Here is a 21,805-nt window from a genome sequence, read left to right as displayed (position 1 = left end):
GAACCTGGCGCCAGAATATCGGGTTCTAGGACCCAGAAGACCCTCTACGGAGATCCAGGTATTCTGATATCTAGACAGGAGACTAAGCGTCAAATTCTCCAGGAAATCAGCTCCAGACTTCACTCCACCCTCAAAATTCCCCCTCACGCCAGGCCCTGGAGGCAAGCCCCCATGCTCCTAGGTTCAGGGAACCGAGTCCACCCTGCCCAGACTCTGGACCTCCAGCCTTCTCTGACTCAACTGTCCAAACCTACCTTTCTCAGGTGCAAATTGTGAGTCCTTCTAGTTTCCTCCCTAGGACATTAGCTTCAGTACCTAAACATTAGGAACCCACCCCAATATTATTTCCAGACCCAGAAATCCACTGGAGCAAGTGTCTCTGGGGAGAATAGTGATTTAATAAATTATGGGATTAAAGAAAAAAATCTGTACAGACAGTGAGTGGGGTGCAAGGAAACCTCAGATCCTTGAAGCAAGATCTGGTTTCTGGAGTAAAAGATGGGCAGGACCCTGCCTGCTCTTGCTTCTTGGGTAGCCAGAACTGTGGATCCTCGTTCCTTCCTTCCTCAGAATCTCACTTGTTTCTTTGAGACCCTGCAGCCTCCTCCTCCCTCAAAAAAAACAAGGAACTCCTAGCCTCCTATCCCTCCCCTTCTTCAAGGAATTGGAAATCTAGGATCCAGGCTCCCACCTGACCTTTCTCCCCTTCTTCTTGCAGGGCCCAGGATTCCTGGACCCAGCCCTCTGCTGTCCCAGGGGTCCAGGTATCTGGGCTGAAGTAAGGATGCAGAGTTTGAGTCTAGGTGGGCTGGAGTCTCAGCCCTCCCGCAACTTAGGCCTCTGTAGCAGCTATGTTCTCGTAAATCAGGTTCTCATACGTGGCCTCCTTCTCAGCCGGTGCTGAGGATGACTGTTGCAGAAAGCGAAGGATGCACTGGTGCAGGAACACGTACTGGGCCTAGTGGGGGGGCCGTGGAGGTGAGGGGTGCCCTCCTGGCCTCAGCCTGCTTTCTTCCAGGGTCCCACCCCCACCCACCTTGTGCCAGAGGAACCCCCTCACCTCAGTCTGCACCATCAGTGGCCGGCTTTCTCTCATCTTCCTCATGTAGCTGAAGGCCCCCACAACACCCTCACACTCCAGCTGCCGCAGCAGGACATCCAGGGCAATGAGGGTGCCAGTGCGGCCCACACCAGCGCTAGGCAGGGACAAGAAGGGGTCAGGCCATGGGAGGGGAGAGTCTTGACTGATGGAAGGATCTGTCTTTGGAGCACCTAGGGGTCAGGGTATTCAGCCACACAGTATTTTGGGGGGATACAGTGTAAGTGGGGGCTATGTAATTAAGCAGGAAGTAATAAGAAATGACCGTGTGCTGACTTCTATCTATCTGTGAGGCCCTGTTCCAAGTGCCTTACATGCTTTTTTTTCACTCCTACCACACCTAAGAAGTAGGAACTATTAGCATGCCCATTTTACAGATGGGGCAATGGAGGCTGAGCAAGGTGATTGTCCCAGGCCACTTGGGCATTGCTGGGGTTCACACATGGGCAGATGAACTCCCAAGCTGATACTTAAAAAAAAATTTAATGTAAAAGTAACCATTTCAAAGTGGACAATTCAGTGGCATTTAGTCACAGTGTTGTGTAACTGCCACCTCTGTCTAGTTCCAAAACACTTCTATACCCTCAAAAGGAGACCCCCATCCCATTAAGCAGTGACTCCCCATTCCCCCATCCCTCCCAGCCCCTGAAAACCACCAGTTTTCGGGCTCTGTGCATTTGCCTATTCCAAATAGTTCATGTAGGCAGAGCCATCCAACATGGGACCTTTCGTGCCTGGCTGCTTTCACTCAGCCAGGTTCATCTACATGGTCCTGTGGGCTGGTGGTTCAAGCGAATGGCCTTAACTACTGTGCAAAACTCCCTTCTGCACCTGGAGGAAGGGAGGACACTCTACTGAGGACACTTCCAGTTAATACTACCTGGGGATGGGGATGGTGTCACAACACAGCACAGCAGGGAGGTTAAGAGCTCCACCCTGGGCATCAGCTTGGCCACTCACTATTGACCGTGAACCCAGGCACCAGCTTTCTGATGCAGTTTCCTCAGCTCTCCCTTTTGTCATGAGGTTGTCCGGAGGGTCAGCCAGACTGTGGCCGATAGATAAGCACTGACCATGATGGAAACCAGAGCTCCCCTATCAGAGGCTGTCCATCCCCCTGGAACAAACTCCTTCCTCAACCCTCACATTCACATTTGTGAAATCTCACCTAAAGAGGCTTCAGCACAAATATCAGGAAAGCAGTTGTCGGGGGAGGCCCCAGCCTGTGAGCCCAAGGAGGTGTCTTCAATGTTTCTTGAAACCTTTGGCTGCTTCTCCCTCCTGCCCTTCACCTCCTCCCTACATATGCCTCCTCCTGTACCTTTCTATCTTTCCCATCTCTTCAACCCCATCCTCCTTCTCAGCTTGCATCACAGCCCCTTCACCTTCTGCCTCCATCTCCTCCTCCTCTCTTCCACCTCCTCTGGGAGTTCCCAAGAACCCAGGTAAGCCTGGTTTCTGTGTCCTGAGGGGGCGGTGGTCCCACAGGGAGAGGGCTCTGGGCTGGTCCTCACCTGCAGTGCACAATGGGAGGCCCTCCCTCCGTGCTCTGGTCCAGCCACTGCCGGAGCATCTTCCAGAAGGCCAGCACGGGGTCTGGGGAGTGGGGGACGCCGTGGTCTGGCCAGGTCACGTAGTGGAACTGACGGACGGATAAAGCCCTCCGCTCTGCCATCTAGAGGGAGGGCAGGTTGTCAGGGGGCTCAGGACCCCTGGGGCACACCACTGCTGTCCCTTGTGGGAGTGATGGGAGGTGGGATTTCATGGGGAGTTCTGGGGGAAGGGGCTGCCTGGAATGTCACGGGGGAGGAACTGAGGGCAGGGTGTATCTGGCAGGGTGTCAGGGGGCTTACATGCCAGAGCTTCAGGTCTCGTACTGTCCAGTTCTCCATCACCTCCTCACCCACCAGGGTCACCTGTAGCTGCCCGTGGGTGCAGGGTTGGGAATCTAGAGGCCAGTAATGCTCACACTTCACCTGGGGGAAGACTGGGGGGAGTCAGAGCATAGGAGGCCCCACAGAACCGCCCCCCCCCGTGCCCCTCTGTAGCATGGCTCTTGTACTCAGTGCCAGGGGATGCCCTCTGCCCTGGTGGCAAGGCAGCACCCACAGGCAGCCAGGCATAGCTTCATCCCGGCCAGGAAGACCCCTCCTTCCCCAGGTCATTGAGATCAGCTTCACCCTGCATGTGAACCATCGGATAGACTAGGGGAGACGGAAAGGTTGGAGTCATGTTGATGGAATCAGTGAGGGCTGGATCAAGGTCTACACTGGTGTCAGTGTCTGGGGCGGGGTCACGGTTGGACTCAGGGTCAGCACCCAGGACCAAGGTCTCCTCTTACCCGGCCAGACTCCACGCAGTTGGTCAGCATGACCAGGGTGTGGCTCTGCTGCTCCCACACCAGGCGCCAGAAGTCACCCACAGTCTGGGACAGGGGGCCCTGGGCTGCTATGAACTCCTGGGGGTTCCAGAGACCCTGGTTGAGGAAAACAGGTAAGTCACATCCCACTTCTGACCCTTAACTTCTGAGGCTAACTCAGCATCCTCCCAGCTCCCAATCATAACCTTACAGGAATGAAGCTGGCGTTGATGTACTCGGAGCCTGGCTCCCCAGGGAGGGGTGTCAGGGGCACGCGGGACCAGTCATCTAGGAGAAGAGGCCAGCATTAGCGAGAATGGCGCCACCCAGAGGAGCAAGGAGATGAGGCTGAGACCCAGGGATGGAGGGCGTGCCGAGGTGCAGACGCTGGGAGCTCAGGGAGAAGCAGAGGGGCCTCGGCTGGCAGGAGCCGGCCAGGGGCTCTCACATCACGGGGTAGGAGTTCAGGGGAGAAGGGACAGGGTCCAGGGATGGGGTATTGACAAAGTCACAGCTGAGAGTAAAGTCAGCAGAGGCTTACGACCCACAGGGCAGCACGTTTCTGTAACGGTTCTTGATGCTGTTTTCTGGAGCTGAGGCCATTATCTGGGACTGGCTGTGGTCCTCCAGGTCCAGTTGCTGGGGGCGGAAGTAGAGGAGGGACGCACAGATGCTGGATTTTCTCTGCCCTTCCCCAGGTATACCCTCACTGCTGCCTATGTCATCCTAAGCACCCTGCCCCACTCACCCCTTGTGCCCTGGAATTCCGTAGCACCCACAGAAATAGGTCAAGTGTGTGCACCATCTCTGGGGGGCATTGGGGAGGACTGACGGGACCATGGGGACTGGGAAGGTAGGCAAGAGAGGAGACATCAGGGAAAAACCAAGGTGTTTCTTTAGGACTGACCCATCGATCCATCACTAGTGTAAGATTTCAATGGGTTGAAAAGATGGATAATCATGCCCAGGAATTTCTGTGTAAGCCAACAAAGCATGTGTCACTGCTTTCCGTCCAATCCCAAAGGTGTGGAAATGTCTGGGGTGGGCACGTGGGCCTGGGCGCAGCCCCCTCTGTTCTGTTCTCACCCCACCTGGTACTCCACTGCAAAGCCGTAACCGCTGTCCATCTCATTATTCCTGACATGCTCAGCAAAATCTTCAGCCCGGATGTCCCTGGGGGGAGGGGAGGGGCAAATAGTTTAACCTCCTTTAATTCTGTGCTCTTGGGATAAAAGAAAAGGGTTTTGTTTTGTCTTGTTTTGTTTGAGCTCCCAAGACTTATAGCTGGAAGTAGGAACCTTCTGACCACCTTCACCCATTTCAGCCTTCTGACACTCTGCCTCTGGCAACCACCAATCTGTTCTCTGAACCTGTGAGTTCAAGGTTTTTGTTTTTGTTTTTGTTTCAGATTCTGAATATAAGTGAGATGATACAGTATTTGTCTTTCTCTATTTGACTTATCTCACTCAGTATAATGCCCTCAGGGTCCATCCATGTTGTCACAAATGGTGAGATTTTCTTGTTTGTGGCTGAGTAGTATTCCACTGTATAGACAGCTCATAGCTTCTTTATCCATTCACCCATAGATGGACACTTAGGTTGTTTCCATGTCTTGGCTGTTGTGAACAATGCTGCTGTGAACAAGGGAGATGCAGATATCTTTCCAAATTACTGATTTTGTTTCTGTTTCATCAACTCCACTTCTGAGTATACACCCCCAGGAATTGAAAGCAGGCTCTCAAAGGGGTATCTGTACACCCACGTTCATAGCAGCCCTAATCACAATAGCTAAAAGGTGGAAGCAACCCAAGCGTCCATCGACAGAAGAATGGATAAGCAAAATGTGGTCTATCCATATAATGGACTATTACCCAGCCTTAAGAAGAAAGGAGATTCTGCCACAGGCTACAACATGGATGGAACTGGAAGGCATTATGCTGAACGGAATAAGCCAGTCACAAAAGGACAAATAAAAGGACAAATGTGATTCCACTTATATGCGGCACCAAGGGTTGTCAAATTCATGCAACCTGAAAGTAGGATGCTGGTCTCCAGGGACTGAGGATCTAGGGGAAATAGGGAATGGGTGTTTAATGGGGACAGAGTTCCAGTTTTGCAAGACGAAAAGACTTCTGGAGATGGATGGTGGTGACGGTTGCACAACAGTGTAAATGTACTTAATGCCATGGAACTGCACACTTAAAAACAGTTCAAGCTAGAACACTCCCTCACACCATACGCAAAAATCAACTCAAAATGGATCAAAGACTGAAACATAAGACAAGATACAATAAACCTCCTAGAAGAAAACATAGGCAAAACATTATCTCACATTCATCTCAACAATGTTCTCCTAGGGCAGTCTGCCCAAGAAACAGAAATAAAAGCAAGAATAAACAAATGGGACCTAATTAAACTTACCAGCTTTTGCCCAGCAAAGGGAACCATAAGCAAAAAAAAACAACAACCCACGGAACGGGAGAAAATATTTGCAAAAGATGAAACTGACAAAGGCTTGATCTCCAGAATATATAAACAGCTCACACAACTTAATAAGAAAAAAAACAAACAACCCAATCCAAAAATGGGCAGAAGACCTAAACACGAAAAAATGCTCAATATCACTAATTATCAGAGAAATGCAAATTAAAACTACAGTGAGGTATCACCTTACACCAGTCAGAATGGCCATCATTCAAAAGTCCACAAATGACAAATGCTGGAGAGGCTGTGGAGAAAGGGGAACCCTCCTACACTGCTGGTGGGAATGCAGTTTGATGCACCCATTATGGAAAACAGTATGGAGATTCCTCAAAAGATTAGGAATAGACTTACCATATGACCCAGGAATCCCACTCCTGGGCATATATCCAGAAGGAACCCTAATTCAAAAAGACACCAGCACCCCAATGTTCATAGCAGCACTATTTACAATAGCCAAGTCATGGAAACAAATGTCCATCAACAGATAACTGGATAAAGAAGCTGTGGTATATTTATACAATGGAATACTATTCAGCCATAAAAATGACAACATAATGCCATTTGTAGCAACATGGATGTCCCTGGAGAATGTCATTCTAAGTGAAGTAAGCCAGAAAGAGAAAGAAAAATACCATATGATATCACTCATATGTGGAAAGAAGAAGGAGGAGGAGGAGAAGGGGAAGGGGAAGAAGAAGGTAAATGAACTTAAATATAAAACAGAAACAGACTCACAGACATAGAATACAAACTTGTGGTTGCCAGGGGGAAGGGGGTGGGTAGGAATAGTCAGGGAGTTAGAGATTTATAGATCCTGGCAGGTATATATAGAATAGATAAACAAGTTTATACTGTATAGCACAGGGAAATACATACAAGATCTTGTAGTAGCTCACAGTGAAAAAGAATATGAAAATGAACATATGTATGTTCACGTACGACTGAAAAATTGTACTGTACACCAGAAATTGACACAATGTAAACTGACTATAACTCAATAAAATTAAAAAAAAATCTGTTTGGACTCAAAAAAAGGAAATGGGACTTCTCTCATCTAAGACCACTCCCCTTTCTCCTGGGCCCCAGTCCCCTGCAGCCCTCTCCAGCCATGGGTTCTTCCTTCTCCTACACCAGGAACCTCTCCCCTTTCCCTTTGCATGTACATGTTCTAATCTTGCTTCTGTATTAAAAAGAATCCTCTGACCTCATGCCACTCCAGGTCCAGCTCTTTCTCTCTCCTCCCCCAATAATATAGTGTTATGAATACTGTCCTGACTCAGTTTTGACACCCTGGATGGAGGCTGGTCAGTTTCCCTTCTTGACATGCTGGTTAAATCCACACCCTCACCACCTCCCCTAACAGGATCACACACTCTGGGCTACTATCCATCTGCCCAAATTCTGCCCCAACTCCAAGCCCCAGGAACAGGTACCAGAAAACCAGGCACAGCCCCTACGCCCCAGGACCTGCTGAAATGATTCAAACTAAGCCTGTTTGCCTTGGATTGAAACCATGAGAAAGGCTCTTGTTTGAGTGCCCCTCACTTCACGGCCAACCTGGTGCCTCCCCACGTGGCCCTGCAGGGTGTAATGTGTACTCCCTCTCTTGGGATCTGTGAGTGTAAAAAATCTTTAATGCCAGTCGTCTCCTGATCCAGTGGGCTTACCGTACCTAAACAATAATGACACCTGTGAAAACACATTCAAACTTCTCACGTGGACCAGTTCTCTCTGCTTCCTTCCCATACATCACCGTGGCCTGGTCTCTACACCACGACTCCAGGGGAACAATGACCTTTTGTGGTTCAAAGTCCCCTTATCTCATTTGCCTCCTTATCTCCAATTCCAAAGGCCACCTCTCAGTCCCTCCTCTGCGTGAGAGCTCAGCAGCCTGTAGTTTCTCTGACTGCCTCTTCCTTTTTTCTGGACCTGCCCTCTTCCTGAACACCATCTCCTCATGTGCACCACCACTGCCTCTCTGACGGGTGCTTCTCCATCTCCTCAGTGGGGCTCTCATCCTCTGTTCATCAAATGGTAGGTGTTTCCGGGAGTCTGTCCTTAAGCCCTCTTTTCTCACTGGACACACACGTCTCATGGGGTCTGTCCACTTACATAGCTTCACTTTCAATCTGCACATCTGCGATTTCTGAATCTTCGTTGCCAATTTCTACTTCTCGCTCCCCTGACCTTCAGCTCTATTTACCCACTGGCCTCCTGGAAGCTCCACCTGCATGTCCTAGAGGATCATCGCTAGGACATCCAAACATGCACACTGAGGGTTGGGGATGGCAAAATGCTCAACATACAAGACAGGGTGAGACTTGGAGCCCAACAGGTGCAGCAATTTGCTGCAGATGCCATACAAGGCACCGGACAGAGGGTAAGGAGGGGAAAGGGCAAGCAGGGTGGGACTCTGGCCAGGACAGATACTGCCGCAAAGAAGAAACTGGACGTCATCTGCCCCATCACTAGTGTTTGCTCTGCCTCATGCGTCTGCCTCGGATGGCCACGCCCTCCGTTGACGCCTCATTCTTTTGCACGCAGGCTGTCACAGCTGGTCTCCCAGCTTCCCTTTACTCTCTGTCCCATCTCTCCTCTCTTGATCCCTGGGGATCATTCTCACGTGGACACTTGGTGTCACTGACCCAACTAAGGAGGAGTCAGAGAATGGAGACCTTTGCACAAACGTTCTCCTGAACCATGGATCTGTTTATCCACCTGACCATTCATCATTGTCTTCACTTGCATGTCCAACAAGCATCTCAAATTCAGCGTGTCCACCACCGAGCTCCCAATACCTTCCCAAAGCTCCCCCACCCTCCACCCCATGGTCATTCCAACTCAAGCAACAACATTTCCAGTATTCCTGGAGCTCAGGCTAAATTCCTTGGAGTCACTCTTGAGCCCTCTCTGAACCCCACACTGCACTTCCATTCTCTAACCACATCTGCTGTTTAAACACTCAGACACTGCCTTGAATCTGATTACCTCTCACCATTTCCCATTCCAAGACATAACTACCTCTTGTTTGGATTGTAACAGGGAAGAACAAACCTGACTCCATATTGGTCTGTTTCTTTTACTTTAACCTTTGTTGCATTTGCCACAAGTTCATCACCAAAGGGATGCTGCCTATAAGCTTAAATTACACATAATGGCCCATCTCTGGGAACCCTGCCTCCCAGGTAACCAACACTAAGCTAAAATAACTTTGTTGGGCTCACAGGAAACATCCTGACCAGGCCCCCCTGTGAATGACTGCAGGAAGGAAGGAATTAACACCTCCCCTCTGGAGGCTGACGTGAAACAGGAGGTGTGTGACTTTACTCCCACCCCTCTTAGTATAAAAGAAGCCTGAATTCTAACTCAGGCAAGATGGTTCTTTGGGACACTAGTCACAATCTTCACCAACTTCTTTATTAGTGGCTCCTTGTGCTAGAATGTAAGCTCCACAAGGGCAGGAATCTTTGGTAGATTCACTGTTTCCTCAACACCCAGAACAGTACCTGACACTTAACAGGGGCTCCGTTACTGTTCTGTTGGATGAATGAATGGACGTCCCAGAGCTGAGACTGACACCAATCCCACGGCCACCAGTCCAGGCTCTCAGGGAATGGGGAGCGGCAGAAGCACTGAAGCACTGTGATCCCTGCCACAGACAGCATCAGCCCCTTCTGAGGCTTGTGGGGGGGATTCACTGATCCTGCCCTCTGACCTACCCAGTGACCAGCAAACACCCCAGGATCTGACCTTGACAACGAGTCTTTCAGACGCTCTCCCAAACCTTTCACTCACCTGCAGATCAGATCCCTGTGTGCCTGTTTCTTCTCACTCTTCTTACACCTGGGAAAAGGACATTAGGGTGAAAGGCTGGGAGGGGAGTGAGGCCGGAACCAGGGGTCCTCACCTTTCCCGCAACCCCCGCCCTCCAGGCACCCAGTCAGTCCTGTGCTGAGTCTCACCTCTTCTTCAGGAAGAAAACCAGCAAGCCCACCAGGATGAGAAACAGGAGGACACCGACGATGGCTCCTACGATGACCACTGGAGGAAGGAGGCATGGGGGGCTGTTAGAGCCTGGGTCACCTCTCCTGGTGTCCTGTCTCTGCTACCTCTGTCCTAACCCAGACTGTGATCAGAGGGTCTGCAGGGTAGCTACGAGGGCAGAGAAGGGAAAGGAGAAAGCTTGTGCGTAAAGCCCTATTTCCCACTCAAACTTTCCTCCCAGTCCCAGGAGCCTGGTCCAAAGACAGCACTTTCCCAAGCAATCTGCTTTTTAGAGTGACTCTCCCCTTCCTTGGTCTAGACTACCGATTCTCACTGAGGGTGGTTTTGCCGACCAGGAGACATCGGGCAATGTCTAGAGACACTTTCGATTCTTACAACTTCAGCAGCAGTGCCACCGGCATCGAGCGGGTGGAGGCTGGGGATGCTGCTCGACACCCTACAGTAATACCCAGGACAGTCCCCACCAGAAAGAGTGATCCAGCCCAAGATCCACGAGGACCTGTCTCAGCAAGAGTACCCTGGACAGTGGGACCACCGAGCCCAGCCTGGAAGAGCACCCCATGATCAGTGCACCAAACTCCAGTGTCTCCAGATCAAAGACCCCATCTCCTAAGAGGCTCCGATTCCTAGGCGCTGACCGACGGGGGCCCAGGGAAGCCTATGACCATGGTCAACAGTACATGAGCAAAGATTTCCCGAGGTTCAGACTTCTTCAAATGTCCCACTGGTGAGTGAAAAATCGTGCGACCATGCTGGGAAAAAATTTGGCAGTTCTTCAAAAGGTTAAACACAGAGTTACCACATGATCTAACAATTTCACTTCCAGGTATACACCCAGGAGAAACGAAGACACACACCCACACAGAAATGTGCACACAAATGTCCAGAGCACCATTCAGAACAGCCAAAAAGTAGGGTCCGTCCATGGATGAATGGATAAACAAAATGCAGTCTATCTGTACAATGAAATATTATCCGGCAATAAAACGTAATGAGGTGCTGATACACGCCAGAACATGGATGAACCTTAGACGCATTATACTAAGTGAGAGAAGCTAGTCACAGAGGACCACGTACTGTGTGATTTTTTTTTTTTTGGAAATGTCCAAAAGAGGCGTATCTATAGAGACAGAAATAGATTAGAGACAGACAATGGCTGGTTGGTGGGGAATTACCGAAACTAGGGGGTGATTAAGGGGTAATACAAATACGGTAATAAAAATATCCTAAAATTAATGACGATGATGGTATAATGATGATGAGTATATTAGAAGCCACTGAGTTGCACACTTAAATGGGTGGACTGTTACAGGTTATAGGAATGACATCTCAAAGGTGCTGTTTTACAGAAAGCAGGAAACAAAACATAAACAAAAAGGACCCCATGGGGTGGTGAGACTCCTTCACAACAGGGCCTGATGGGGTCTGAGAGAATGTCACTGTAGCTCTCTGTACCGGTGGGGCTCTGCTCACCTGTGCTCTCAGTGCGGCAGGTCACGGAGGCAGACCGTGCCTCCCTTCCATCCCAGATGGTTGTGACGGTGGCTGCGTAGGCCTGAGCTGGCCTCAGTCCCGACAAGGACACGCCCTTCCCACAGGAGGATCCGTTCTGGGAAAACTGCTGCTTGCCCACCTTCACCTTAAAGGCCTCATAGCCTCCCGGGGGGCAGGACCAGGTCAGGATGACCCCGTAGCCCCCCGAAGCGCTGATGCAGGACATGATGGAGGCGGGGCTTGGATCTGGGTGGAACGGATAGGAGGAATCAGTAGGCTCCATCCAAGCCAGTTTTCTAAGTCCCCACTCCCCACCAGTCGTGCCAGTAATCTGAGAACTAGCTCATCCTCTTCTTCCCCCAAAACAAAACACCTCTTCTTCCCTCAGTTCCTGTTGTCCCCAAATGGACGCACCGCAGGTTGCCTCAAACTACAACTCCCATTAGCCCAGAGAAGGTGCCACCTTGGCCAGTTCATAATCTCACCCAAGAGAGTGCATAATGCTACCTCTCACCTGTGGCGGCATTGAGAGTCACCCGGGAGCTGTTGACTCCATTCTTTCCTGCCCACACAGAGAATTTGTACAAGGTCCCGGGTTCAAGTCCTTCCACTGTGAAACTGGTGTTGGCTGTGCACATGGTCTCAATTGGGTCTCCCTCTCCAGACCACTGGACCCAGTAGGTGTAGCTCTGAAGGTCAGGGCCCTCAGGCACCTCCCACCTCAGGGTGATGCTGCTGGTGGTCTGAGTCTCCACACTCAGGTTCCCGACGGGGTTGGGGGCTGAGAAGTGAAGAAGAAAGATCCAGTGTCAGCAGGGGAGTAAACGGGGGGACAGTCAGTGGGCATTTCTGACCCTCAAAGTCAGTTCCCAGTCCTGCCTGAACTACGGGTCCAGGAGATAGGGGGCGTGGGGTCTAGACAGTGCTTCCCAGACTTCCATGTGCATACATGTCACCGGGGATCTTGCTAAAAGGCAGGTTCTGACTCAGGAGGTCTGGGATGGGACTGAGATTCTGCATTAACAGCCAGTTCTCAGGAGATGCTGACGCAGCCCACCCACGGACCACACCTGGGGAGCAAGGATCTAGACCAGTGCTTTCCAGTGGAATTTCTGCAACAGTGGAAATGCCCTCCCAGTGTCAAACAGGATAGGTACAAACCCAGTAGGAGAGTGGGAGCCCCTCAACAGAGCTCTTGAGCACTTAAAATGTGGAACCATTTGCAATTTTAATGAACTTAAATGTACATAGCCACCAATGACCAGGGGCTACCATATTGGACAGTGGAGGTCTAGAGCAGAGGAGCTGTCCACCTCAGGGTAATGGAGCTCATGGTCTGAGCTTCCATCCTCAAGCCCGTGACATAGTTGGGAAGTAGGAGAAGAAGAGTCAGAGGGTCAGAGGGTCCACATTCCACAGCACCTAATCCCCCCAGAGCTCAGTAACAAGACTCTCCCCTGCACAGCCCTGGTTGCTCAGGAAGATACGCCCTAGTGTTATGGTCTGTGTTCTCTAGAGTCCTAGAGCCTGACTGATCCCAACGCACAACCCTATGGATATTCTTTCTTCATCTCTCTCATCGTGATCCAAAGAGACACTGGGCTAGGGAGTGCGCCACATTCTCCTGTCAGCTCTGCGCCATCGTCTATCATCAACCCTGCATTAAAAAAAAAAAGAATCAGAATAAGAGTTGCCTCTCACCTGTGGTGGCATTGAGAGTCACCCGGGAGCTGTTGACTCCATTCTTTTCTGCCCACACAGAGAATTTGTACAAGGTCCCGGGTTCAAGTCCTTCCACTGTGAAACTGGTGTTGGCTGTGCACATGGTCTCAATTGGGTCTCCCTCCCCAGACCACTGGACCCAGTAGGTGTAGCTCTGAAGGTCAGGGCCCTCAGGCACCTCCCACCTCAGGGTGATGCTGCTGGTGGTCTGAGTCTCCACACTCAGGTTCCCGACGGGGTTGGGGGCTGAGAAGTGAAGAAGAAAGATCCAGTGTCAGCAGGGGAGTAAACGGGGGGACAGTCAGTGGGCATTTCTGACCCTCAAAGTCAGTTCCCAGTCCTGCCTGAACTACGGGTCCAGGAGATAGGGGGCGTGGGGTCTAGACAGTGCTTCCCAGACTTCCATGTGCATACATGTCACCGGGGATCTTGCTAAAAGGCAGGTTCTGACTCAGGAGGTCTGGGATGGGACTGAGATTCTGCATTAACAGCCAGTTCTCAGGAGATGCTGACGCAGCCCACCCACGGACCACACCTGGGGAGCAAGGATCTAGACCAGTGCTTTCCAGTGGAATTTCTGCAACAGTGGAAATGCCCTCCCAGTGTCAAACAGGATAGGTACAAACCCAGTAGGAGAGTGGGAGCCCCTCAACAGAGCTCTTGAGCACTTAAAATGTGGAACCATTTGCAATTTTAATGAACTTAAATGTACATAGCCACCAATGACCAGGGGCTACCATATTGGACAGTGGAGGTCTAGAGCAGAGGAGCTGTCCACCTCAGGGTAATGGAGCTCATGGTCTGAGCTTCCATCCTCAAGCCCGTGACATAGTTGGGAAGTAGGAGAAGAAGAGTCAGAGGGTCAGAGGGTCCACATTCCACAGCACCTAATCCCCCCAGAGCTCAGTAACAAGACTCTCCCCTGCACAGCCCTGGTTGCTCAGGAAGATACGCCCTAGTGTTATGGTCTGTGTTCTCTAGAGTCCTAGAGCCTGACTGATCCCAACGCACAACCCTATGGATATTCTTTCTTCATCTCTCTCATCGTGATCCAAAGAGACACTGGGCTAGGGAGTGCGCCACATTCTCCTGTCAGCTCTGCGCCATCGTCTATCATCAACCCTGCATTAAAAAAAAAAAGAATCAGAATAAGAGTTGCCTCTCACCTGTGGTGGCATTGAGAGTCACCCGGGAGCTGTTGACTCCATTCTTTTCTGCCCACACAGAGAATTTGTACAAGGTCCCGGGTTCAAGTCCTTCCACTGTGAAACTGGTGTTGGCTGTGCACATGGTCTCAATTGGGTCTCCCTCCCCAGACCACTGGACCCAGTAGGTGTAGCTCTGAAGGTCAGGGCCCTCAGGCACCTCCCACCTCAGGGTGATGCTGCTGGTGGTCTGAGTCTCCACACTCAGGTTCCCGACGGGGTTGGGGGCTGAGAAGTGAAGAAGAAAGATCCAGTGTCAGCAGGGGAGTAAACGGGGGGACAGTCAGTGGGCATTTCTGACCCTCAAAGTCAGTTCCCAGTCCTGCCTGAACTACGGGTCCAGGAGATAGGGGGCGTGGGGTCTAGACAGTGCTTCCCAGACTTCCATGTGCATACATGTCACCGGGGATCTTGCTAAAAGGCAGGTTCTGACTCAGGAGGTCTGGGATGGGACTGAGATTCTGCATTAACAGCCAGTTCTCAGGAGATGCTGACGCAGCCCACCCACGGACCACACCTGGGGAGCAAGTATCTAGACCAGCGCTTTCCAGTGGAATATCTGCAACAGGGGGAATTCCCTCCCAATGCTCATTAGGGTAGATACAAACCCAGTGGGAGACTGGGAGCCCCTCAACAGAGCCCTTGAGCACTTAGAATGTGCTCATCTGTCTTTCTTTCATCAATTACATGTCGAAGCAATACTGTCTTGGATCTACTCGGATAAGTAAAATACCTCTTCATAATTGGTTTCACCTGTTCTGACTTATGTATTGTGGCTGATAGAAACCTTGGATCCACAAGCGTGGCTCCCGTATGTTTCTGTCGGTCTACGGGCCTGCCGAGTTCTCATGCGTGTTCTCAGTCACTGCTTGCCACCTTCCTTTAGGAAAGAAAGAAAAACAGTGGTTGCCTCTCACCTGTGGTGGTTTTGAGGGTCTTCTTGAAGCTAGTGAGTCCGTCCTTCTCCACCCACACGGAAAATTCATAGGAAGAGCCAGGGTCAAGTCCCTCCGCTGTGAAAACGGTGTCTGTCGTGTTCCGGCTCTCGGTTTTGTTATTTCGTCCGGTCCACTGGACCCAGTAGGTGTAGTTCTGCTGGTCCAGGCCACTGGGGGCCTCCCAGCGCAGGGTGATGGAGCTGCTGGTCCAGGCCTCCACAGTCAGGTTTACGACTGGGCTGGGGACTGAGACTGGGGAAGAAGGATTCACTGTGAGCAGGGAGCAGATCAGGACTGTCCCTTCCACTGCTCCCAGTTCCTGCCTTGTGTCCAGAAAGGACTAGCTCTGTCAGCGCCGGGCGGGGATCGCTGTGCCCACCATGGAGAACTCCCTCTGGAAGCTCAAGGGACTTGAGGGTGCAATGGCTTTGTGTGGGCAGTGAACTCAGACAGGGGTCACTCACCGTCCGCCCTGGCCCCTGTCCAGCTGCACAGGCCCTGGGGAGATCCAAGAGGCGGGGAATCAGACACCGAAGCTCACCTCCCCTGACCCCAGTGAGTCTGCCAGCCAGCGACCCTCCCGTCCTCTGCCCAGACCCTGCGAGTCACACTGCCTGAAGGAGAGGAGGGACAGCACACAGACTCTCTTCCCGCAGGCTGGGCTCTGACAAAGGTCATCCCATAGTATGTCTGTCTTCTCTGCGTGTGCACTGTGTTGGGGGCAGGGGGAGTGGAGAAGGGGCAGGACTCCAGGGACCCAGGAGCTGGGATTGGCTTCACTGATATGGTAGAGAGAGAAACTTCATGGTTTCACTTCCTGAAAAAATACAGCCTTAGAAGACTAAGGCAAGGAAGTCACCACCAAACTGGGACTGAAAGAAGAGACTGATGTTGGGGACCAGGAGCCAGACATCCAGTCTGAAGGAAAAGGCTGGGGACTTGGACCCCCGGGTCTGGGTAGGGGGGGCTGGGGGCCTAGGCTCCGGAGTCTCTGTAAGCTTACCTGTGTCTTGCCAGTAGCCTGAGTCCACTCTCACCGCAGAGTAGCAATGCCTGAGAGCCCAGGTGTCACACTCCCCAGCAATCTCCCCCAACCTAGAAACTTGCTTCCTCTCCAGGGAATTATCAGTCCCTCCCCACACTGGACCTGAGTTCTGGGACCCCAGCCTCCTCTTTCCTGGGACCCAGGAGTTGGCCCCGCTCTGCTCCTCTCAGAGGACCCCCCGCCCCCACTACCCTGAGTCTGGGAGCACTCACCAGCAGCACCAGGCCCCCCCAGGCCCTGAGGCCTCCGCCAGCCCCGGCCATGTCTCTGGACACCGCCGGGGACCCAAGTGTCCTAGCCCAGGACCTTCCACCTGCTGGACTTTAAACGCAAGAATTTCCCCTTTCCCAGCCCAGCAGTAAGGCCATAGGCCAGGGCAAGAAGGGAGGAGGAGGAAGTAGAGGCTTTCCAGCCGGAGAACTCCTAGCCCCACCCCGGCCCTCAGCCTTGGTCCTCACCTCTGGGAGCTCCGGCTTCTCCTGGCCACAGGGTCCCCCCTGCAGCCCCTCCCTCGCTTCACTTTATCCTGCGCGGGTAAGAGAGGTAAGGGCGCTTCTTCCCGCTGATGTATGAATGCACAACACATGTCCCAGATGTTCCAAGCGGGAGGGGGCGCCGGAAGAAAGATGTGTCCATCCCTCTCAAGTGGACAGTTACACACCACAGCCAGGTGGGGGGTCTACTCTCCCGCGCCCTGATGCAGGCACTGGCCCCTCAGCCTTTCCCTGCCTCCCCCAAATCCGTGCAGCTGTCACCAAATGAGCCCAGTATATTCTGCCTCCTGGCCTTTGCATATGCCATCTGCTCTGCCAGGTGCCCCTTCCTGCTAGCCCTTAGGATTCAAGGGTCAACATGCTGGGTCAGACCTGTCTTTTTAGCTCCATCAGGACCTGTGCTGTCTCTACAACACATACCAGTCTGTCCGTATGTGCGGAGGCACGTGCCACATTCTACCCAGGCCCTTGAGCCAAGTGGCTTAAATTTGCAGTGACTTAGATTCCTAATCTACCAAAATGGGCACAACCCCTTGTAAATATGCTGTGAGGAGTAAGTGAGTTCGTATATAAAGTCTTAGAGCAATGCCTGGCTCTTTTAAAGCCTTTGAGAAACCATAGCCATGTTTATTTTTGGTTCATCCCTAGACCTCCAGTGTCCGGAGGGGCTTTTCAGGCCGCCTGCATTTCACATACAGTCTGAAAGTGAAGAGTGTGGGTACTGCAAACAGCATGCTTGTCACTAATCACCAATGCCATCTTGAACCTTATCCAACCTCACTGTGTCTCTGTCCTCTTGCTTTTGAAATGGAATTAAAAACACTATCTACCGCAATACACAGCAGCTACCTGCTCCTGGCCAGCTCTGGACTCAAAGGTATCTGAAGGTCCCCTATTGAGAAAAAGGACTGCCCTTTATCATCTCAGCAGACTTTGATGGAAAGAGGGAGGCGTATCCCTGGGGTTAATGGGTGCTATGTACTGAAGGATTTGGAGAACACCAATTGCCTGAGGAGGCATTTTCCTGACTGATGGAAAAACAACTCGGTGGTTCTCACTTACCCCTGCTAGAAGGTTTTTCATGTATTATGTAGTGCTTAATAAAAATAAAAATTCAAAAATACTATCTACTAGGGATGAATTTGGAATATGGGATTAAGAGATACTAACTACTATATATAAAATAGATAAGTTTATAACGTATAGCACAGGGAACTATATTCAATATCTTGTAATAACCTATAATGGAAAAGAATCTCAAAAAGAATATACGTATATAAAACTGAATCACTTGGCTGTACACCTCAAACTAACACAACATTGTAAATTAACTACACTTCAGTTTAAAGAAATTGTTAAAAATAACAAAAAAAATTCTGCCATTTCAAGAATGTTATATAAGTGGAATCATACAGCGGGATCCAACACTGCTGACACCTTGATCTCGAACTTCCGGCCTCCAGGACTGACTGCAAGACATTTCTGCTACTTAAGCCACACAATGTGTGGTACTTCGTTAAGGCAGCCCCAGCAGACTAAAACATTTTCATTGGTATTGTAACAAATTGCACTCAGTTACCAATCTTCAATTTTTAACTGCATTGATTTTTTTTTAAAAAAAGTGTGGAAATTTGTCTTCTCTTTTATTAAGTATTTACATAATATCCTTCCTCATTGTGCCCCTGGACCCACAAAGTAGTTACTACCTGGCTCTTTACAGGAAAAGTTTGCTGTCCGTGATGGAGTTATTTTTGTCTGCACTTTTAAGTTTCCAGCAAAATTGAGAGGAAGGTACAAAGATTTCTTTTGTTGTTGTTGTTTTTCAATTGAAGTACAGTCAGTTACAATGTGTTCATTTCTGGTGTACAGCATAATGTCCCAGTCATGCAAATACATATGTGTATTTGTTTTCATATTCTTTTTCATTAAAGGTTATTACAAGATATTGAATATAGCTCCCTGTGCTATACAGAAGAAATTGGTTTTTTATCTATTTTCATATACAGTGATTAACATTTGAAAATCTCAAACTCCTAAATTTATCCCTTCCCACCCCCTTTCCCCTGGTAACCATAAAATTGCTTGCTATGTCTGCACAGAGATTTCTAATACACCCCTGCCCGACTCATGCACAGCCTCCCCCAGTGTCAACAACCCCCACCAGAGTGGTGCATTTGTCACCACTGATGAAACTATGTTGACACAAGAATCACCCAAAAGCTATACTCCACTCCTTTTCATGACCGAATAATATTCCACCATACGGAATTGATGACAATTTGTTTCTCCAGCCACCAGCTGATGGACATTTGGGTTTTCACCCTTTGGCTGTTACAAATAATGTCATTTGAATTTTCACATCATCTGTTTTCAGTTCTGTGTGGTCTACCCGCAGGAAGAGCCAAACTCTCTTTCTTACAGACTCCATGGCTATCCCCTCTGCAGCCAGGCCCAGCCGCCAACCCTGTCTCCCTCCACCACCCATTTGTGACCCCGTCAGTATTCCCAGGAGCTCCTCACCACTTTTGTTGTCCTGTGGCTGTCAGTCGGTCCCTCTGCCCCATGCTTTCCTCTCCCTGTGTGGTTCAAGAACTGAAGCATATCTGCTCATTCTCTTGAAGCCATTCCCTGCAGGTGTATTCACCCAACACCCGCAGCTTCCTGCAGGCCGGACCGCAGACTGAATGAGCCCCAGGGACTCCAAGGGCAAACGGATTCTTCCAGGCCTGGCCGAGCTCGCGGTGCGGTGAGACAGACTGGGAAGTTAACCACAGTGTGACACACAGGACGCCTCTGTCCCTGAGGGGGAGGTGACCTCAGGGTGAGTCTGAGCACAACAGCAGGATTTGGTCAGGTGAAGAATTTGCATGGTGTGGGGTGGTGGTACGGATGAAAAGGGTATAGCTCAGTGGTACAGCCTGCTTAGCATGTATGACATCCTGGGTTCAATCCCCAGTACCTCCAATAAGAAATAAACTTAATTACCTCCCCAAAAAATAAATTTAAAAAAAGACTACATGTTTAAAAAAAATAAAGACTTGCATTGGAAAGGCCAGAACTCCATGTGGAAATGAAACTGGAGTGACCCTGAACTAGGGGTCAGGTCACCCAGACCCAGACTGGTTTCAGTTTATGCTCGGCCTGCTGGGTGGGTGAACGTGTGGAGACAGAGGGGAAAGGGGAAGCCCTGTGGGAATGAGTCCTGAACCTGTGGGATAATGTCAGGATTGAGTTGAATTGTAGGATGCCCAGCTGGTGGTGCTGGAGATTCGCTTGGTGGTGTGCGGAGAGAGCCCCATACTGGAACTGAGCGCAGAGTCATAATCATTTATCATTGTGAAACATCTGGTAACCACCCAAATGATTGATCACGCCAACGTTTAAAGATGAACTAAGCTGGTGGTGGCCTTGGGCTGAAGGGGATGGGTGACTGGGGAGGCAACAGCTAAAAGTTACGAGGTCTCTTTTGGGATGATGTAAATGTTCTAAGGTCGTTATGATAGGGGCATGACTACGAACATACTGAAAACCTGACAGCACACTTTAAATGGGCAGTTGGTATATGAAGTATATGTCTGTAAAGCTGCGATCGTAACATTTTTTTCTCCAGGAATCGGACATAAATGCCTTTGAGCAGAACATGGTCACAGTATAAGTGATTATAGTCGACAATATTATACTAGAAACTTCAAACTGCTAAAAGGCTAGATCTGAATTGGTCCCACCACAAATAAAAAAGGTAATTTTGTGATGCAATAGGGGTGTCAGCTAAGACTAAGGGGGTAATCATACTGAGGTGTATTGATGTATCAAATCAACACTAGTACCCCTTAAACTTACACAATGTTATGTGTCGATCACATCTCAATTAAAAAAAACAACAACAGAACGTGGTGCTCAAGAGATAGTGGCTGGAAATATCACACCTCAGTACTTTTCCCTAGGGGTGGGAGGTTGTTCTGGGGAGCCCTTTAGGAGGGGGAAGGGTGCTCACTCATTTACCCCCCCCACCCCAGTTAATCTATCCTGAGCCTTGCACCCTTAATGGATGAGAGTGATGAGGACCTGGGCAGCGCAGGAGGCGGTGATCACCGCCAGTTGGGTTTGGGGCTGAAGGAAGGCATCCCAGGACAACATGGTATCTGAGATTGTGAAGAGCAGGGCACCCCACCCTGATCACCTGCCTCATCTGGGCTGAGACCTTCCTCTAGGGTGAGTGGGGATCCTGGTCTGAAGATGGGGCAGCAACTAAAAAAGGGTGAGCTTGAAGGCTCCCTAAAAGCACATCGTGAATGTAGAAGACTCCTCTCTGCTATGAGGCCCTTTTAAAAGCACATCATAGACATAGAAGTCTCCTCTCTGCTGTAAGGGTTCTTTTAAAAACACATCATGGATGTGGAAATTGAGCAGGGTTTGGAGAGCAGCTCTGACTGCTTCCTGCCCTCACATGCTGAACCTGAGGCCGAGAGGGGCAGTGAGCTGCCACACTCGGCTTCTTCCTCCCTTGGTACTCTATTCCCACCATGTGGTTACCTACCCCTTCCTCCAAGCTCCCCTCATCTTTGAGTTTCCTCACCTCCTCAACTCTCTCTTCTGATACTGCATGTGACTGTAGTGCACTGAACTGTGTCCCCCGAAGAGACGGGCCCAAGTCAGGGCCTACTACCTATGGACGTGATGTTAATTAGAAACAGAGTCTTTGGAGATGTAATTAAGTTCAGGATCTCAAAATGAGATTATCCCGGATTTAGGGTGGACCCTGAATCCAACTGGTGTCCTTAGGAGAGGACAGACTCACAGAGGGAGAGGATGCCATGTGAAACGAAAGCGCTCCAGGGCTGGCTAGGGCCGTCAGGAGCTGGAAGAGGCTGGAAGGACCCTCCCTGGAGCCTTGGAGGGAGGACAGCCTGACAACACCTTGATTTTGGACTTCTGGGCCTCCAGAACTGTGACAGAACAA

General features: G+C 50.4%; 1 protein-coding gene across 1 annotated transcript; it reads right to left on the bottom strand.

Annotated features, from left to right (window-relative positions):
• Window positions 1–211: 211 nt before the first annotated feature.
• On the bottom strand, window positions 212–16,701 carry PTPRH (protein tyrosine phosphatase receptor type H). The gene is made up of 17 exons (XM_072968741.1): window positions 16,564–16,701; window positions 15,771–15,804; window positions 15,286–15,558; window positions 14,330–14,596; window positions 13,143–13,409; window positions 11,956–12,222; window positions 11,421–11,687; window positions 9,905–9,983; window positions 9,738–9,785; window positions 4,550–4,631; window positions 4,007–4,097; window positions 3,670–3,746; window positions 3,441–3,575; window positions 2,953–3,075; window positions 2,614–2,774; window positions 1,061–1,196; window positions 212–958 (listed from the first exon to the last, which is right to left on the bottom strand). The coding sequence occupies exons 1-17, from the start codon at window positions 16,612–16,614 to the stop codon at window positions 833–835; spliced, it is 2,484 nt and encodes an 827-aa protein (XP_072824842.1). The 5' UTR covers window positions 16,615–16,701; the 3' UTR covers window positions 212–832.
• Between the last annotated feature and the right edge of the window lie 5,104 nt (window positions 16,702–21,805).

This window comes from Vicugna pacos, chromosome 9 (assembly GCF_048564905.1).
Source record: "Vicugna pacos chromosome 9, VicPac4, whole genome shotgun sequence".
NCBI classification, from domain to species: Eukaryota; Metazoa; Chordata; class Mammalia; order Artiodactyla; family Camelidae; genus Vicugna; species Vicugna pacos.
This window is presented reverse-complemented; position numbering and strand designations above follow the sequence as displayed.

Coding starts and splice junctions, on each gene's coding strand:
- PTPRH (XM_072968741.1), bottom strand. CDS start 16,614: ATGGCCGGGGCTGGCGGAGGCCTCAGGGCCTGGGGGGGCCTGGTGCTG. Junction 15,805..16,563: donor GGGGGGGCCTGGTGCTGCTG/GTGAGTGCTCCC, acceptor GGATCTCCCCAG/GGCCTGTGCAGCTGGACAGG. Junction 3,576..3,669: donor TCAACGCCAGCTTCATTCCT/GTAAGGTTATGA, acceptor TTCCTCAACCAG/GGTCTCTGGAACCCCCAGGA.